General features: G+C 41.9%; 1 protein-coding gene across 1 annotated transcript in view; it reads right to left on the bottom strand.

Moving 5' to 3' along the window:
- Positions 1–15,499, bottom strand: part of EFHB (EF-hand domain family member B) — a 59,664-nt gene extending 44,165 nt beyond the window's left edge. The window contains exon 1 of the mRNA XM_057739964.1: positions 14,585–15,499. Coding sequence (XP_057595947.1) covers positions 14,585–15,499 — 915 coding nt within the window. The remainder of the gene's footprint in view (positions 1–14,584) is intronic.
- Positions 15,500–20,150: the final 4,651 nt, after the last annotated feature.

The raw sequence follows: 20,150 nt of genomic DNA on the forward strand, positions 1-20,150 counted from the left end.
TAAAAAAAGTGCTCCTTTTTGATAACATTGCATGAGTTTCTGTGCCCTTAGGTGATCCATATTTGTTTTCTTTCAATTTTTTTGTGGCCTTGGTTAAATGAATAAGTGTTGTTTCACAGTGACCTATGATCCTGGTGTGTTTTAAAAACTTTTTGATATTTTTAACAAATTTCCCAAATATCAAAATCTGACTAAAGCTTTTTAGCCTCCAGCTGACTCTGCGATACTTGAAAGAACATCTCTGAGACATCTCAGAGAGATGTCAAACTAAGTTTACTTGGTATGTTAAATTACTTCAAAAACATTGTCAAGTGATTGGAGATGTACCTTAGGTTATAGTGTAAGGATACATGTCATTTACATAGATACTCCAAAATTTATATGGACTCCCTAACATCTGATATGTCCTGTTACATTACCAATCATAATACCAGTTATTCTAAAATGCTATATCCAAGTTTCCTGCTAATTGCATTGTACTCAAATCTTTAACCATGCTATTTCAAGCTTTGTCCTAATGCTTTTACAAAATGAAGATTTTTCAAGAAGATCAATAAAAAGGAAATTTTAAATAAATATAAGCTTCTGATAGCCTTTAGATAATATCACTGGACTGGGTAACAAATGACAAAACTAATGGGAAACCTGATTATTTCATCCAGATCAGCAGGGATTAATTACATGGGACTGAATGAACTGGTAAATATGATTTATAACTTTATGAATCTGGGAAATACACTGGCTTTAATCCTTGCTTTTCAGAAAAAACTTTTTGTCTTATGCTGTGACCTACAACAAGTTGATAAAGTGTGTCTTTGTGAACAAAGATGAAACATTTATCTTTTTCTCTCTACCTGATCCTGCCAGAATTTGTCTCCAGCTGGCTCTCCTATGGACTTGATATTATGCTAATCATTGTTTAAATTTGTTCTTTGTTTCCACATTGTTTGTGCTTTGTGTCTCCCTGTTGCACTATGCCCTTGTCAATGTTACTAGCTGCATTACTTATATCTTGTCTATTTTATAGGATTGTTTTCTCTTACAGCACCCAGTGTGTAACCAGGTCTCCAACAAAACTTCTATGGCTAAACATCTTAAGGAAATAGATCATATTTATAACAAAATAATTATAATGATGTGATTCTAGGTGTGGGAAGAAGCAACAAAGGTAAATATCTCCTGGATCACAATTAGACACAGGATCCAGAGGATCTTTAATTATCAATAGGACCTAATCCAAAAATTAGCACCTGGAGTGGCATATCAAGAATTTTCACCTCTCCAAAGAAGACATACAGATGGCCAACAAACACATGAAAAGATGCTCAACATCACTCATCATCAGAGAAATGCAAGTCAAAGCCACAATGAGGTATCACCTCACACAGGTCAGAATGGCCATCATCACAAAATCTGGAAACAACAAATGTTGGAGAGGGTGTGGAGAAAAGGGAACTCTCCTGCACTGTTGGTGGGACTGTAAGTTGGTACAGCCACTATGGAAAACAATTTGGAGGTTCCTTTAAAAACTACAAATAGAACTACCATATGATCCAGTAATCCCACTCCTGGGCATATACCCAAAGAAAACCATAATCCCAAAAGAAACATGTACCATAATGTTTACTGCAGCACTATTTACAATAGCCAGGACATGGAAGCAACCTAAATGCCCATCAACAAATAAATGGATAAAGAAGATGTGGCACATATATACAATGGAATATTACTCAGCTATAAAAAGGGATGAGATGGAGCTATATGTCATGAGGTGGATAGACCTAGAGTCTGTCATACAGAGTGAAGTAAGTCAGAAAGAGAAAGACAAATATTGTATGCTAACTCACATATATGAAATCTAAAAATGGTACTGATGTACTCAGTGACAAGAAAAGAACAAGGACGCAGATGCAGAGAATGGACTGGAGAACTCGAGGTTTGGGGGAGGTGGGGGGTGAAGGGGAAGCTGAGACGAAGTGAGAGAGTAGCATAGACATATATATACTACCAACTGTAAAATAGATAGCCAGTGGGAAGTTGCTGTATAACAAAGGGAGTTCAACTTGAAGATGGATGATGCCTTAGAGGACTGGGATGGGGAGGGTGGGGGGGAGTCAAGGGAGGGAGGGAATACAGGAATATGTGTATAAAAACAGATGATTGAACTTGGTGTACCCCCAAAATAAATAAATAAATAAATAAAATTTAAAAAAAAAAAAAAAGAATTTTCACCTGAACTGGGATGAGCCTCCCAGCACCATGGGTCAAAATTTGATCATCTCCCAAACACTGGTCAAATTCCTGACCAAGAGGAGACAATCAGTCATCGGTGGCTGCAGCTCTCCAACTTGAGCCAGTGAACCCTGAGGAAATTCAGGAAGGAGAATACCCGCCATCTAGAGCCATCAGGCTGCAGCCACCCCCTATGGTGAGCCCTGAGGAAACTCAGGATGTGAAAATACAGGATACAGGCCCCAGACAGCTGTGGTACATATCCAAAAAATGATTTCAATGAGCCCAGACTCTTGCATCTTCCCAAACATAGAAAAGAGCCAAATTTCTTAACTTGAGGTGAGGCCTCAACTTTTAGGTTGTGAATATTTTTAAAACTACAGGTGGAAAATGCACACTTCCAAAGTGGAACAAAAGACAAATCTCAACATTTGGAACACTGACAGATGGCAGAAACTCCCAGAAAGATCCATCTGATGGAGCAGTTAGAATATTGTCACCCCTTTTTCCACAACATTGTGGAATGGACATTGACAGTGGGGAATTGTAACAGGAAAGAGCTAAATTAGACTCCATGTTAGACCTGTTTCTTTGACTTTAACTTTTGCTTTTCATTGCTTTTGTTATTATAATCATACATAATGGCCTGCTCAGAGAACCCTGCTCACTTGTGAATGGCTGCAGAAAAAAGAAATTAACACATCCCCTCCCTGAGGCTAGTCACTCCAGGAGATGTTTTCCAAGACTGATAGGCCTTTTTACTTTACTTCCCTGCACCTCTCCCTCTCTGATTCTGTAAAAGAAACTGGCATCCAGACCCTGATAAGATGGCTTTTTTTGAGACACTAGTCTGCCATCTTCTCAATCTGCTGGCTTTCTGAATAAAGTCGTATTCCTTGCCTCAACACCTTGTCTCCGATTCATTGGCCTGTTGTGAGGTGAGCAGACCAAGTTTGGACTTGGTAATACTGCTTCATTAAGCAAAAGGAAGCAAGTAAGGGTTATCAAAAAGTCTATAAACAATAACAGACAGAAGGGAAACAGCTGCAAGCACACTAGAAATAAGAATGACAATCAAGTGTATGCAGAGCCAGGACAGAACTTAAGAGCAGCTGTAATGTCCACCTTGAGCTCTACTTCCTCAACTCTAAAGGGGGGAGGGGCTCAGCTGATTCTAGTGACCCCCTAACCTGAGATAGGGAACACTGATCTTTTTTTGAGTCTTTTTCCTTTTGCCTCAAGGGCATTTGTTTTGATGTCTAGGAGACATTTTTGATTTCATCCTCCAATCCTCTACTGAATTTTTATTTAGACTGTCTAAATAACTTATATTTAAGTTCTGAAATGTCTTTTCAGGCTTCCCTGATGATACAGTGGTTAAGAATCTACCTGCCAATGCAGGGGACAGGGGTTCAAGCCTTGGACTGGGAAGATTCCACATGCCGAGGAGCAAGTAATCCCATGAGCCACAACTTCTGAACCTGTGCTCTAGAGCCCACAAGCCACAACTACTGAGTCCATGCCCTGCAATTACTGGAGCCCACATACCTAGGGCCCATGCTCTGCAACAAGAGAAGTCACTGCATTGAGAAGCCCGCAAACCACATCGAAGAGTAGCCCACACTCACCACAACTAGAGAAAGCCCGTGCAGCAATAAAGACCCAACACAGCTTAAAAAAAAAAAAAAAAAAAGTCCTGTCTTTTTCTCTGGCTGTTCCTTTTTTAATTGTTATTTATTTTTAATTTTTATTGGAGTATAGTTGCTTTGCAATGTCGTTTCGTGTTGGTTTCTGGCTGTTCTCTTAAAAGTTCAAATCTTGTCTTACGGATGCGACACCCTTTATCTCTCAAGTAACTTTCCTGTGCGCTTACATTTCCCCTGTTCCCTCTGGGTTTTCTGTTAGCTTGTTTCAGCCCCTCCCTTCAAGCTGGCTTCTGATCATCAGGTTTAAGGCTCCACAGAGATGATTATGGAGCTCTGTGGGTTACCGGGCTTGTTGACTCTCAGGCTTTCCTATAAGATGATCAGTTAATGAGGCAGCTTTTACTTTGGTAGAGTCCCCAGTACCAATGTTTTTTTTTTCCTCTAGGCTATTCAGAATTTCCAGAGAATAGTAATAATGGTAATAATAGCTGATGATTATAAAGCACATAGCATATGCTGGACACTGTTTTAAGGGCATCCTATGTACTAATTCATTTAATATTCATAATGGCTTCCATGAGAGAGGTACTATTATCATCTCCCTCATGAGTAAACTGAGGCACAGAGACGTTGAGTAACAGGGTTACACTGCTCATATATTGGCAGATACCTGAGCCCACATAGGCTGGCTTCTGAGTCTCTACTCTTATCCGTGATGCCCTCCTGTCTCTCTAGTCACTGCCTACTGGTAAGAGGTGGGCTTTTACCCCTGGGTGCTGGACCTCATTGGGAGAGGAAGCTAGGGAAACTGCACTACAGAAAGTACACTTTTACTTACTAACACCCCATTTGCAGCCTGGAGCTTCCCCCCTGCCTTATCTTTGGCTTGGAGACTTTTGACTCCAAAAACCACTTTGGGAAAATAAATCCACAGTTTTGGTAGAAAGGAGCAGGAGCTGGTACAGAGAGCTGGAGAGTCAGGGTAGCACAGGATGGAGACGGGGAACCAGAAACCAAATTACACTGAATTCAAACATGCGACCAATCCTTCAGTTCTCAGATCTAAGCTTTACTACGTCTTCTTCCAAGGGCTGAGCTTCTCAGGGATTATTCCAGGCAAATGGGATCATTTCTGATAGAAATTACCACCTGATTTCCCTCACATTTCATTTTCCCCTGCAAAATCAGTGGCCATATCTCCAACTTCCTGTTTTCTAAAATTTATTGAACTGTCTCCTGTTTTCTTTTTCCTTGTGGTTTATTATCTCCAAAAAAGAAAGAAAGAAAGAAAGAAACCTATTAAAGGCCACAAGAATCAGGAAATTAGCATGGATATAATTCTGATATCTAATAAAAGGACCACATTCAAATGTCACCAGGTGCCCCAATACTGTCCTTTCTAGCAAAAGGAGCAAACCCAAGGTCACAGTGTGAGTGGTTGGCTCCTCTGAAAAGCAGATCCCTCCCCACCGCCCCGATTAGCCATACAAGAGATTTATGAAGGGAAACACCTGTGAAAGATGAAGGGGGAGGAGCAGGGTAGGCAGGGAGAGTTTTCAGACCATGTCACCTGTGAAAGGAGAGCAGGAAGGAAGTATTAAGAAGAGCTTCAGGGACTTCCCTCATGGCGCAGTGGTTAAGAATCTGCCTGCCAATGCAGGCGACATGGGTTCGAGCCCTGGTCTGGGAAGATCCCACATGCTGTGGAGCAACTAAAGCCGGTGCGCCACAACTACTGAGTCCACGTGCCACAACTACTGAAGCCTGTGCACCTAGAGCCCGTGCTCTGCAACAAGAGAAACCACCACAATGAGAAGCCTGTGCACCACAACGAACAGTACTCCCGCTCACCGCAACTAGAGAAAGCCTGCACGCAGCAACAAAGACCCAATGCAGTCAATAAATAAATAAATTTTAAAAAACAGAAAGAAAGAAAGAAAAGAAGAGCTTCAGACCACAGCACAGTCCTGAGAACACGTTGGCCAGGCCAGTGCGTGGTCTCTGAGACAAGGTTTCCCATTAAAGGAATCCATGTTGGGTAAAGTGGTTTAGTTCTAGAGTCCCTGCCATGCTCAGCCCCTGGGAGCGTGGCCTTGCCGAGACCAGCTCGGCGACTCAAGGTGAGTGACGGGTGCCGCAAGCTTGAAGAAAACACAGACACAGACTGAAGAGAAAGATGGGACCGGGGGACTCAAGACCTCTAGGATCAAGAGCCTTGCTGATTCATCCCACGTTGCTTTTATTTGTTTCCTGGCTAACACTTCTCAGGTTAATCCCATAAACAATCAAAGGCCTCACATGACTGGGGCAATGATCTTTGTTTGCCTCCTGGGTCCAAGTTGAGCAGGTGTGGATTTGAGCTGGGCATGGAGAGCAAAACAGCCCTGGGGGCAGGAGACCTCTCTCAGATGGATTAGGGGTCTGTGCCCCACCCCTATTGGCCCCTCTGCGACTGTGCCTGTCTTAGGTTGTTCCTCCCTTGAGGAATCTTACCCATCTCTGGCTAAGCAGTCATCCTCCAGGGCCAAACGGTGATATAAGGAAGGCTCTATGTCCCACCCCTGTTGGCCCCTCTGCAGCTGTGCCTGTCTTAGGTTGTTCCTCCCCTGAGGACTCTTACCCGTCTCTGGCTAACCAGCCATCCTCCAGGGCCAAACAGGGTGATATGAGGTACAAGTGAGAAAGGGGCTGCGCCCCCAGAGACGGCCAACCCTCTGCCTATGCCCCCATAGTCTCCACGCCCCGCACCCTCAGCTCCTCCACTGCTCAAGCAGGACATTCTGAATCCCATCGCTCGGCCCACATATGTTAACATTTTCAAGGTTTCAGAAAGACTCCTGAATGTCCTCCCACATGGCCTGATGAAGGAACCTGCAGGGGATCCAGAGGGCAGCAGGTGGAGGCTGTCAAGCAGCTTCACTCCCCCTGCCCTCAACCCTACCCAGCAGGTCCCATTGAGGGGAGTCAGGATCCAGGTGCCTCGGTAACCAGAACACATGCACAGCAGTTATCTATCATGTCTCTTCTGTCTCCTTTGGTCCAGAACAGTTACTAAACTTCTCTTGTCTTTTATGACTTTAACATTTTTTGAGTGTAGGCCAATTATTTTGTTAAATGTTTCTCAGTTTCGGTTTGACTGGTGTTCTCTTATGATTAAAGTTATACACTTTTGCTGGGAAATCACAGAAACAATGTTGTGTTTTTCTATCAGGGAGCACACACTGTCCATTTGTCCTCTTACTGGTAGTGTTAACTTTGATTACTAAAGGAAGGTAAAGGGACTTCCCTGGTGGCGCAGTGGTTAAGAATCCGCCTGCCAATGCAGGGGACATGGGTTTGATCCCTGGTCTGGGAAGATCCCACGTGCTGCAGTTAAGCCCGTGCGCAACAACTACTGAAGCCCGAGTGCCTAGAGCCCGTGCTCCACAACAAGTAGAAGCCACAGCAATGAGAAGCCTGCGCACCACAAGGAAGAATAGCCCCCACTCACCGCAACTAAGGAAAGCCCGCGTGCAGCAACAAAGAGCCAATGCAGCCCAAAAAAATTAATTAATTAATTAAAAATAAAATAAAGGAAGGTAAAGCCTGCTAGGTTTCTCCACTGTAAAGTTTGCAACCAATAATTATTCTATGTAATGGATAAACAACAAGGTCCTACTGTATAGCACAGGGAGCTATATTCAATATCCTGTGATAAACCATAATGGAAAAGAATATGAAAAATATTGTATATGTGTGTATAACTGAATCACATTGCTCTAAAGAAGAAAATAACACAACATTGTAAATTAACTATGCTTCAATTTTTTAAAAATTATTCTGTGTAAATATCCCATTCCTCACTAAACTTTTACCTACTGTTTTAATATCCATTGATGATTCTGACCTAAATCATTACTACCATGATGGTTGCCAAATGGTGACTTTTTTTTTTAATAAATTTATTTATTTATTTATTTATTTATTTATTTATTTTTGGCTGTGTTGCATCTTTGTTGCTGCGCGGGCTTCCTCTAGTTGCCACTAGCAGCGGCTACTCTTCATTGCAGTGCTTGAGCTTCTCATTGCGGTGGCTTCTCTTGTTGTGGAGCACGGGCTTTAGGTGCACAGGCTTCAGTAGTTACAGCATGTGGGCTCAGTAGTTGTGGCTCCAGGGCTCTAGAGTGCAGGCTCAGTATTTGTGGTGCACGGGCTTAGCTGCTCCACGGCATGTGGGGTCTTCCCAGACTAGGGATTGAACCCGTGTCCCCTGCATTGGTAGGCAGATTCTTAACCACTGTGCCACCAGGGAAGTCCCCAAATGGTGACTTTCTAATTCCATCATTCCATCTACATTATACTGCAAGAAAATTTTCTTTTCTTGCTATTTATTCAATCATTCATGTATTTATATCAGTATGGGCTCTATTTTATTCAATGGTAATATTTTAATTGAAGTGTATTTTTTTATATTTATTTATTTAATTTATTTTTTTGGCTGCATCCGGTCTTAGTTGCAGCACGCAAGCTCTTCATTGCAGGGCCAGGCTTCTCTCTAGTTGTGGCGCGCAGGCTCCAGGGTGCACATGGGCTCTGTAGTTGTGGCACGCAGGCTTAGTTGCCCCCGAAGCATGTGGGATCTTAGTTCCCAACCAGGGATTGAACCTGCATCCCCTGCATTGGAAAGCAGATTCTTTACCACTGGACCACTGGGAAGTCCCTTAATTGAGGTATAGTTGATTTACAATATTGTGTTAATTTCAGGTTTAAAGCAAAGTGATTCACTTATTTTTTTTTTTCAATTTTTTTCCATGGGTTATTACAAGATATTGAATATAGTTGCCTGTGCTATACAGTAGGTCTTTGTTGATTATCTATTTTATATACAGTAGTGTGTATCTGTTAATCCCAAACTCCTAATTTATCCCTTCTCCACCCCCTTTCATTCAATGGTAATTCTATTTAATGCTCAAGGTATAACAGTTTGGGCCACTGGGGGCTTCTTCAAGCTTGCATCTGCACCGCTTTGACATATCTGCATTATTCTTTGAGCATTTTCTTACTTTCTAATTTTCAAAGATGTTCCAAGTTCACATTGTACTACACCAGCACTAGAGTCAGCCATTGCCCCAGAGTTCTGATTCCTTTTGATAGGGAATGATATTTAACAATCAAGATACAGGTTCTGGTGTGCTCACTGCTACTAGATAAACACCACTTCTAGATCCTCTTAGAGGATGGAGCTAGGAAATGTGTGGTATATACACACCCTCATACTTGCATCTACATCAATTCTATAATATTCTGTTTAGTTAAATGTATCTAGCTTAGATATTGACATGAATATAGACATAGATATAAATATAGATATAGATATACCATGAATTTCCACCAGTACCTCCAATTACAATCCAACACCACAGGATTCCTGCTGTCCTTCTTTTCATATTTGTAGCTTTTTTCTCTACCAGTAGGAAGCCGACTCCTACTGTCCTCAGTCTTTAGCTATCTGTTCAGGACCTCTGTCTGCAACAAACTCCCAACTGCTCTGACCACCTCCTCACTCGGCCACCTCCCTCCTCAGTTTCCAGCCACAGCAGGGCCACCTCACTTGGCCACCTTGTCAGTTAGTCCCCAATATTACAGTTTTCGGTGACCAAGTACCATTCAAGTCCGCTCAGGAAGGTTGTTACAGGACAATCTTCAGCTGCTGAAGACCCACTGACCCATAATCATCTAGCCCAAACTCACGGTGGGCTAGCATAGTGGTCCCATCTCTCCTTTGGTCAACACCACCCTGTTTTACTCATAGATATCCCTAACTCGTAATATCTTGGCAAAAAAAGTTAGAAGTGACAGCATCTATCTTTCTGTCCAGAAGGCCCTGAACCCATTATGCAAATGAAACCACCCACTTCTCAGAATTCTGCAGAGATTGGCTCTTTGCAAATTCAGACAAAATGAATCTTTGCAGCTTTTTTTTTTCTGAGTACCAGGGCTTGCATGACTATCAAGTCCTCACAAGATTTATGAATGGGTGACCCTTTTGCCTCTTACCCATCCCCCCAATAGCTATCATGTTCTCCTGGTATAGAATCGAGGGAAAATAAGACACCCCTTTGCATGACATTTACCACATTGTAAAATCACCAGTCTATTGGTCTCAAGTCTCTAGACTGTAAGGTTTTTTGAAAGCAGGTACTGAATCATTTTTCATCTTTGTAGCCCTAGCATCTAACATACCGTCTAGTCATTGTAGACAATATAATCTTTTCAAACCTTTCTTTGAAACTTTCCTTCCTTCTTCCTCTTTGTACTTCAGGGCTCAATTCCATTTATCAATGCACTTTGTAAGGTACAGTTGTTTTGTCTTAATAACCCCAAGGTCTCTGCCTTAGTCATTGCATTAATGGAAATCAAGGGACAGTGTCAGGATGTCTTGCAGAAATGACCATTAGAGAGATTTTGATCTCTACCAGAGTGCTGTCCAAGAGCCCTTTCAAGCATCTACACAGAGAAGACCTTGTTTTACAAGAGTCTTTTTAGTTCTTGAAGAATACTCCAAAAATCTCCTCTCAGGCCACCATTTCTTAGAAACTTTTCCTGAATACAGGTCTTTGCTCCTGTACCAATGACTGTTTTACTAGCCGGACTAGAAATCCTCATGGGGTCTCATAAATCCATCAGAGCAGACCTTCACTTGCAGCCAATTTTGGGCAGCAACTTCAAACCACAGGATGAGTGTCCTTACAGTGAGATGTGTCTGTGCCCCTTGCCCCAACACTGCAACAGCCTCTCACTGAGATGACAGTTCCCTGAGTGCACCTTGATGCAAAGAAAGTGTCCTCAAGGGTTGATTTTAGCAGGCTTTTCACATAGGTATTTCCATCTGAACTCTGCTCACTGTCACGCTTGAAAATGGGTTTTGACCTCACCAAACGCACTTCCTCCCCTCTCTGAAACTGGATGAACTCAGAGGCACCAAATACTTCACCACCACATCCCTTGGTCAGAATGCTGGGGATCTCCTGCTCTTTTCCTTTCAGTTATGTGAGTAGTATCTATAAAAAGTAGATAATACACATAATATCTAAACTGTTACAAGCATAAAGAAAATGAAAATATGGAAGGCTTCCCAATTCTTTTCATGTACTAGCTTTACCCTAATACCAAACTCCAAGAAGGATAACACAAAAATGAAAATTCTGTCCAATGTTACATGGGGTCATAAATGCAAATATCCTACTAAAAAACTGGCAAATCAAATCCAAGAATATATTATAATAATAAATCACAACCAAGCAGGGCTTAGCCCAAAAATATGAAGATGGTTTGCTATTAGAAAATTAACCATATTAATTCAGAATAGATATATTTTAACAAATGTGGTTCAAACCTTATTCCTGATTTTTAAACATACTCATCAAACTGGGAATGGATATAGCAAAGTAATACTTAATGGTGAACCACTGGAATCGTTCCCATTAAAGTCTGAAAAGAGACTTTTCAATATTGTATTATTGATCATAGGCAATGCAATGAGATAGGAAATTGAAATGAGAGTTATATGTATTAAAGAAAGACAAAAGCATCAATATGATTGTCTACCTAGCAAATGCAAAAGAAATAATACACAATTAAGTCTAATCAGAGTTCAGCAAGATGACCAGATGTAAGAATTAAAAAAAAAAAATGAAAACAAACACATGAAACAATTTTCAATCTCATTATAAATAAAATAAATGTGAATTAAAACAATGCCTCACAAATCATTATTAATTTTTAAAATTTAGTGGTACAATCTTTCAGGAAGAGATTTGGCAAAAAGAACTAGAGAAAGATTCATCCTTTGGCTTCTGCTGAAGCTCTATCCTAAGGAAATATTCTAAGACATATACATAAAGAAGTTCATAGACTACTTTTACAGAAAAATCTTGGAAAAAATCTATTGTCCAAAGAGAAAGGGAATTAGTTAGCTAAAGAATCATACATCGGCTTTAAAAAATATTGTTTTTATCACTAAAACATCTTGTAAATTCTCTGTAATAACACTGAAAATTTTTTCACTAATAAGTGAAAAATCAAGACAATTTTTATGCAAATACATAAGGATGAATTTGGAGAAAAGTGTCACAGGAAGTATAGTACAATCTATAACTCAGACTCTTAAATTGGAAGTGGTGACTTCAAACCCTGGGGCTACCACTTCTTAGCTGTAAGACTTTGGCCAAATTATCTAATTTTCCTCAGTTTCCCCATGGGTAAAGAGTTAATACCTGCAGAGCTCCATGATGTTGATATAACAAAGCTACCATAACTATTAATTAATGTGAATGCAGCAAAGTGCTTATAGGCATAGAGCTGGGGTGATAAGATTATCTGTGTTTTCATTCCTGTTTTCTAAATTTTCCATGTTATTATCTTTGTTTTATAGTGAAAGTAGATATTTTAATATTTTAAAAATTATTTTAAGAGGAGCCTGCTTTCTAGTCTAGGCTAATCTCTCCTCTGGCCTATGATCCCGTTTCCACTCCCTTCTGCTTATCTAGGGTCTGGTTCCACCCATTATCTCAAAATCCTGTGATTTACTAAATAAATAAAAATATTCCTAAATGGAAGCTTTACTCTGTTCTCTTCATTGTCACACCTCTAAAGGGAAAAAAAAATTCACAATAGTTATCTCCAACTCTAATTTCACTATTCAGTATATTAGAATCTGCATTCTAACAATGTTGCTAATTCCCTAAATGCCCAAAGCTAATTCATCTTTATTCTAGTCATCCTATCAGAGAAGTTTTAGCACTGCTACTCACTTTCTCCCTGAAGCTCTCTTCCCTGTCCTTTCACATTTAGAAAGGAGGATGTGAGAGGTAGGAGGAAGCAGAGGTTTTAGAATTGCCTGTATTGGAAACCAGAAGCTGGTATCTGCTCTAGTGTGAGATCAGGTCTGAAGCCATAGACTGCAGAACCAATCCAGAAAGGAGAAGCAGCCCTGGTCAAGTGAGAAGAGAGTGGCTGGGGAAATCCAATAAGGGAACCAGAAAGCAAAGTGGGTCAAAGACAAAAGAACACCCTGAGTCCCAAAGGGAACAAAACTCTGCAGATGCAAAAAAAAAAAAATTCTGCAGAATCCCTGTGACCACTTCAGCAGAATTGTGTTCTCCAACCTCTCCTTTAATCTCAGAATATTTTAAGAATGCTGCCTTTATCTTATTCAATACCACCCTCTCAGACTCACCTCTTTCTTCTCTGACTGTTCTTTCTCCCACTTAATCACCCAGCCTTCCATTTATCTAACATATATTTACTGAATGACCACTATAAGCTGGGCATCGTGATATGCCATGAAGCTACGGGATAAATAAGAGAAAATCCTTGTCCTCAAGAACTCACCTAGTTGACATTTCTTTCTCTGACCATCTTATGTGTTTCCCAAGGTTCTTGCCTAGATCTTCTTGTCCCATCTCCACCCATGGCTCCAACTGTCTCCCTGGCTTTTTTATCTGTTACCTATAAATATCTGAAACTCAGGATGGCCGACACCAGATATTCATATGCCACCAAACCAGAAGATGCCTCATTATCAACCTAGAAATTCCTGTCATCCATCAATTTCCCTCTCTTTCACCACAGAGATCCATAACTGGATGGCAATTCTTAACAATACCGTCTCCTAAAAGGCTCTCAGAATTATTTCTGCTCCATTCTTTCTAACTCTACACTGATTTCAGGCCATCATTACCTTAAAATAGCCTTCTACCTTCCTCCTGTCATCCAAAATCTTCTCCTTCCAGTCCACCATTTTTATTGATATCAGAATTATCTCACCAAAATGCAAATTTTATTTATTTCTTCCCTCATGATGATTCACCATTGCTTCTGTGCCCATACGTTTTAACCCTGCATTCTGGGCCTTTAGATTTCTACATCTCTTACCACCATGCTGGCTAAACAGAACTGTGTATACCTCCCAACACAAGAAGCTTTGGTCATACTGTACGTCATTCTTTGCCCAAGATGCTCCAACCCTTTTTTGCCATCTGACAAATACTGACACCTTTCTAAATTATCTCAAATATTACTTGCTCTGTAAAGCCTTTCCCATCTCCACCAAATAAAACTGTCCAAACTTTGCATTGTGCTTCATATTTAGATATACTTCTACTAAGGAAGAATTGCATTTGTTTTCTATTCATTTAGACGTCTGTATAATATTTGTTTAATTATTGTCTCCAACATTGGAGTGACAGCCTAAACCCCATGGGATAGGGATCATGTGCTTTTCATTTGATAGTGCCCTGTACCCAGTGTAATGGCCACCACCAGTCTTTGCTGGAAGAATAAATAATTCACAGAATAATGAATGGAAAAAGAAAAATGTTTTCGAAAAAAGTGCATGAATATTAGGATACAACATGCATTGCAGTCCGAGGGCTGAGAAAATGCAGATTGAGGAATGAAATGTAGATCAAAGGAGAAAGGAGGGAGAAATCAAGAGAAACCATTTGTATGCACAGAAAACAAAGCTCACATCTAGGAAAGGAGGCAGAGAGTCAGAGGGGCTGGAACAAACAGCTGGAAGGAGTCTAACAGGACAAGGAATAGCAGAATCTCAACAAAATTTTTGCACTTGACTCCACAAATCCTAACAAGTCTCACTAGTTTATCACCTTGATAGAGACATGGCTATACATAGTTCTTAGGGAAAGTACTAGGAAAAAACTTACACTTGACCAGCAAGGCATCCGATCAAAAAATTTCCCAGAGTATATGGGTCTGATGCGATCTGGAGGTTCTACCCCTGGTTCAATGTTCACAACCTCCCTTTGCTCTTCAGATTGTTGGGCCAACCGGCACTCAGAAGGTTCTATCACCAAGCCCATTTGGGGCTCCGAAGACTTAGTTTCATCTGGCTCCTCTGGTTGGGGGAACCCCATGTCCACCTCCACGGGAGGCTCTGTCTCTGCGCTGGGCTTCATCACCACACAGGTGGACTCTCTTTCCAGTTCCTGTCTAGGTTCCATACCCAAAGCAGCTTGCTTTCCCACTGAAGCCTCTAACTCTTCAGGGTCACCAGCCACAGGACATCTCCTGCTCCCTAGAGCCTGTGGACTTTCACACAACAGGCCCAGCGGAGGCTGTGTTACCCTGCCAGGAGAACAACCTGCCAGAAAACGCTCATTTTCTAAACCCACTCTTCCTGGCAACATACTCAGAGGAAGTTTTGTTTCCTGTGATGCTGAGGCCCTTCTGACTCCTATATTACTCCCGTTCGTGAAAGTCCTAGAAATATCCTGTCTTTTTAATCTTATTTCAAGCCCCTTGCTCGATGGAGATTTTGTTTCCGGTGAAGCCATCCTCCCTTCAAAATTATTACTGCGTGAGAGATCTTCTTTTCCTAATCCCACTCTGAGCCCCAGCTGCGTGGGAGATGTTGTTCGCATGAAGACCCTCCTCTCTCCTAAATCATCTTTTCCTTCCTGGACGAGCCCCACGTCTATGCTCAGGGGAGACTTCCTCTCAGACACCCTCATTCCTCCAAGGGCACTCATCTCTAACGGGTAAGCTGTAGCTGGCTCGGTGGAAGATCCCTTGCAGGGCCCCAACCCTTTGGGGGGCCCCACTCTCACAAAAGAGCACATCTCCACTCGGACTCCCTGCCCACTACTTCCTGCCCGCCACTTCGCACCTAGCGGAGTTCACTGGGAAAAAGGAGACAGAGGTCTGTTTACACGGTTACCTGGGAAACGGGGGCGGGGCTTGGAGCGCAGTTCTTTCCTGGGCAGGGCCCCGCCCATTTCCCCCTCTTTCTCCTCTCTCCTTTTCTCTCCTCCTCTCTCTCTCTTCCACATTCCCTACTCCTCTTTTATTCCCTCTCTCTTTTCTCCCTCTTTCTTTACTAGATTTGAATAGCAAGAAAACTTGAAGGATGTGGTCTTGAGCTCTTCGAGCAAATGATCCCGAACTTCTGTTTGGTTTCCCAAGCAACGCAATCCCCTTAGAATGGGTTCAGCCAGGGCCCTCCTCCTGGCCATGGGCCTATTAATTTTACTGGTGATCAGGGAATAAGTAACCCTTTTTCTGGTGGTGACCAGCAATTTTAGATCCTTCCTTGTGAAAGTACATGCACAATTTATGTAGTTCTTTTGGCGCTCAAGAACTTAATTTGGCAGCTGTGGTAAGGAACATCTTAAAGTCTTTGAAAATACTTACACTTCAATAACTAGGCTTCAGATAGCATTTCAAGTAAATATATTAAAGGTTGAAATGCGTTACAGAATAATGCATATTGATTTTTAAAGTCATGTGGCAAACAAACTTAAGTATGGGATTTACTTTAAACTCTTTCTAGTTTTAATGAATGTGTATTTGGTGAATATTTGTCATGTTCTACACATACAGGAGATACAGAACACCTCGCTTAGAATTTGAATGAAATTTATGATTCCACTTTTTTAGAAAGTCTAATGAAAAACTTGCAAAATCCAAAATTTTTTAAAAAGTGATTAGGGGATACTATTTTACATTTGTAAAAACTGTGTACTGTAATTTTCTAGATAGCAAATGTAATATTCTTCTCCCTGTAAGCACTTTAAATGATTTGTGTGTCATATATGTGGAATATATAAAAATGGTACAAATCAACCGGTTTGCAAGGCGGAAATAGAGACACAGATGTAGAGAACAAACATATGGACACCAAGTGGGGAAAGCAGGGAGGGTTGGGGGGATGAATTGGGAGATTGGGATACCAAATTGTACAATCTAAATATATGCAGTTTATTGTATGTTAACTGTATCTCAATAAAAGTTCTTTAAAAAATGATTTGTGTGTAAATCAAGGTATGCCTATTCATTCAATTCTTCAGTTTACAAAGATTTCCAGAATTGAGTCCTCATTTTGTGTCAGTTCTGGGAATGCAATGGAGTAAGCCAATCCCTATCTCATAGAATTTATATTCCAAAAGGGATAGATAACCATCAAATAAACCAATAAATAAGATCATTTCCCATGATGAGTTATGTGTGTCATGAAGAAAACAGAACGGTCTGATATGGAAGGAAGCTACTTTAAAATTGATGGGCTTAGAAATCCCTTAGGAAGGTGACCTTGACCTGAGGCTTGCACAATGCCCTGCAAGGACATCATGCTTTTTAAACCTGACTAGCTCAAGTTTCCGTTGCCTTTTTCTCACCACCTCGCCATCATGCCTACAATTCCTTATGTCAGAATTACCTTTTGGTTTGTCTACTAACAGTCCCAGTTAAAAGTAAACGTTACCATTCATTACCATCTATGCAAAGAGTCATTCTTCAACTACACAATGGAAGAAAAATTTCCTGGAGGAGAAGGTAGAAGACAAGGAGTGTTGTGGGTGATTGAGAGATGCAAGGTGCTGGGAATTCGTCAGTTGGTGTTTAGAGATTCAAGGGCAAAGGCAGCACTAAGGGCAGTGTTCAATTCTGTACGACTTTATTTAGGCTCCATGCATTTTGTAGCTTCCTTAAAAAATGTTCTCAACTAGTCTGATCCCACATTTGATACTAAAATGTATCCAGTTATCAGTCCTCCTGAGTTATCCCGGGTTAGGAAAAACACACACAGGCATACTGTGAGTGGCAGTACAAGAGCAAAGCTTTCCTGTAGCATTTCCATCTCTCTAAAATTAACACTGGATCTTAGAAGTACCAGTCACTGGAGCAGCACTCCCCCCACTCCCCAGGCAAACATTATGACTAAACTATAAAATATTATGGAATGTATTCATGAAGGAGGTGAATTTTTCTTTTTCTTTTTCTTTTTTTGGCCCCGCCCCACAGCTTGCAGGATCTTAGCTCCCCAACCACTGAACTCCAGCCCCAGCAGTGAAAGCTCCCAGTCCTAACCACTGGAAAGCTGGGGAATTCCCTCATGAAGGAGGTGACTTAAAAGACAAAATTGATAGAAAAAAATGAATGAGGAAGCAATACCCTTAACAATGTATAAATTTCAGTATTCAAGTGTTATTTGTGAGGTCTTCTTAAGTTAAATGTAATTACATTTACCATTCTAAATGTAATTAAGCTTGGGAGTTCCCTGGTGGTCCAGTGGTTAGGACTCGGTGCTCTCACTGCCCAAGGTCAGGTTCCATCCCTGGTCAGGGAATTAAGAGGGCAAAAGTTGTGTGGCACAGCCAAAAATAATGTAATTAACTGCACAAATATTTTGAAGGTCCTTACTATATAAATCAAAGGTCCTCTGGGAGGAACTGAACTGAATAAATTATGGTCCTGGCCCTTAAAAACTTTAAAATCCTAATGGGAATGAAAGCCTGAGGAGGAAAGTCTAGGTAGGCACTCTCTAACTGTAAAATAAGGCAGATAGCTATTAAAATTATTATTAAGTATCATGAAACTACAGGGAAAAGATCACTAAATCCAGTAGACGTATCCTCAGATGCCATCCAGAGGAGCTGGCATCCTGACCAAGGTGAGACTTGCTGTGATGAGAGGTAATGGTGTTCCAAGGTGCAGAGAACAAAGCGATCAAAGATGCCAAGATGAAAACACACAGGCGACACTCTGGGAATACACAGCAGACTGGTATGATGAGAGCACAAGGCAAGAATCTGGGGAGAGGGAGGCTTTAGAAATAGAATGCAAGAAACATGGGTTGGGACCAGAGTTGAAGAACTTTGTACTCTATTTAGCAACTGAATATTCTTGTGTAGGAGAGTGAGTAGCCAAAGTGTAAAGAACAGATTGAAAAGGCTGGAGTGTGCCTTAACTCCAGTTTATATGGACACTACCTTGGCCCAGGCTTTGGGATTAGAGCCCAGATTTGGGGATTAGAGAATCTGGGGGTGACAGAAGGGACGACGAAGAGCTGAAGATGATTCTGCTCTTTCAAGTCTAGGTGACTGGGAGGCTATTAAAACCAGTCACCCAGCAGAAGCAGGTTTGGGATGGAATGGCTTCTGGGTTTGGGTATACTGTTGACATGCCAAAACTTATGTGATGTAACATATCTCCTGATTCTTCCTGGGATTGTTCAAGAGATATCACCATGACTAACGTACCATATTGGAATCACTCCTTGGGATAAAGTGCCACAGACACCATTTGCACATGACACAGAATGCTCTTGGGGTTAGTAACTGGGAAGTTGATCTGAAAGGCTGGCTGTTCAAGGGTTCGAATCACCTTCATTGCAAAATGTTGACTGAGCATCCACAAGATACGTTGGCCCAAGTACACATCTAGACAATCGATACTGATGGCCTCACAACAGGCTATAAATAGTAAACAGCAAACTGAAAAAGCAGCCCTCATCCTGAGGAAAAATCGATTTAACATTCTACCAAATGCCGAGAGGAATTTTGTTTTTGTTTCAGATGCCTAGCCAGGGACTGTCTATTGTGTGATATGGAACCAAAACAGTCTGTCTTGAGTAGGTCTGCAACGGAGGCTAATTAATGTCTTGGGTTCTTTTACTGGAATTGTGCTTAAGAACTCAGGTTCTGGAGCCAGCCTGCAGGTTGGAATGCGATTTCATCACCTACTGCGGTGATTTTGGACAAGTTACACAACCTCTGTGCCTCGAATTCTTTACCTGTAAGACAGGCCGGCACATTCACGGATTCCACAACCATGACTGGAGACTGCTGGCTGCCAGCCATTGTGGAAGACAGACAGCAGCGAGGACCACTCCAGGGAGGGAATAGTCCCACATAGCGAGGCGGACGATAAAGCTGGTTTCAGAGCGAAAGCCTCACAGCATAGGAAGAAAATGGGATAATTCCTGTAAAGCGTGTAGCGCAGGAACCCGTGATGGGGAATTCTTTGTAAAAGCTACCTATTATTTTGTAACTTGCTCCTCCCCACCCCAAACAGGTAGGCTCTCAAGAAAAGCAAGTTATTGTTGAAGATGTGTCCGCCTAAAGACAACTTTCGGGAGACGATCGGATCCTCGTCCCTGGAGTAAATGCCCCTTACCGGCCTTTCCCAACCCACCCATCCCCAGGGAGGCTCACTCGTGCCAGAGAAACCCCCACAACAAAGCCCCTTAGCTGAGCTGGCAGAGCAGGCGAAGGGACGCTAACATTCACAGTGGGAGCTTCGCCGCCCCACATCGGCTGGGAGCAACAAACCTACGTTCTCTCCGACTCCCCCAAAAGCAGGACAGCGAAGGAGTCCCCCGCCACCCCGCCCCCGCCCTCAGCCGCAGGGAGCCCGGGACCGCCGCCCAGATAACAATGGCGCCGGCGAGGGCGGGGCCGCGGACGCCCCTGGGCGAGTGGGGGAGGCGAGGCG

Source organism: Hippopotamus amphibius, chromosome 6, assembly GCF_030028045.1.
Source record: "Hippopotamus amphibius kiboko isolate mHipAmp2 chromosome 6, mHipAmp2.hap2, whole genome shotgun sequence".
NCBI classification, from domain to species: Eukaryota; Metazoa; Chordata; class Mammalia; order Artiodactyla; family Hippopotamidae; genus Hippopotamus; species Hippopotamus amphibius.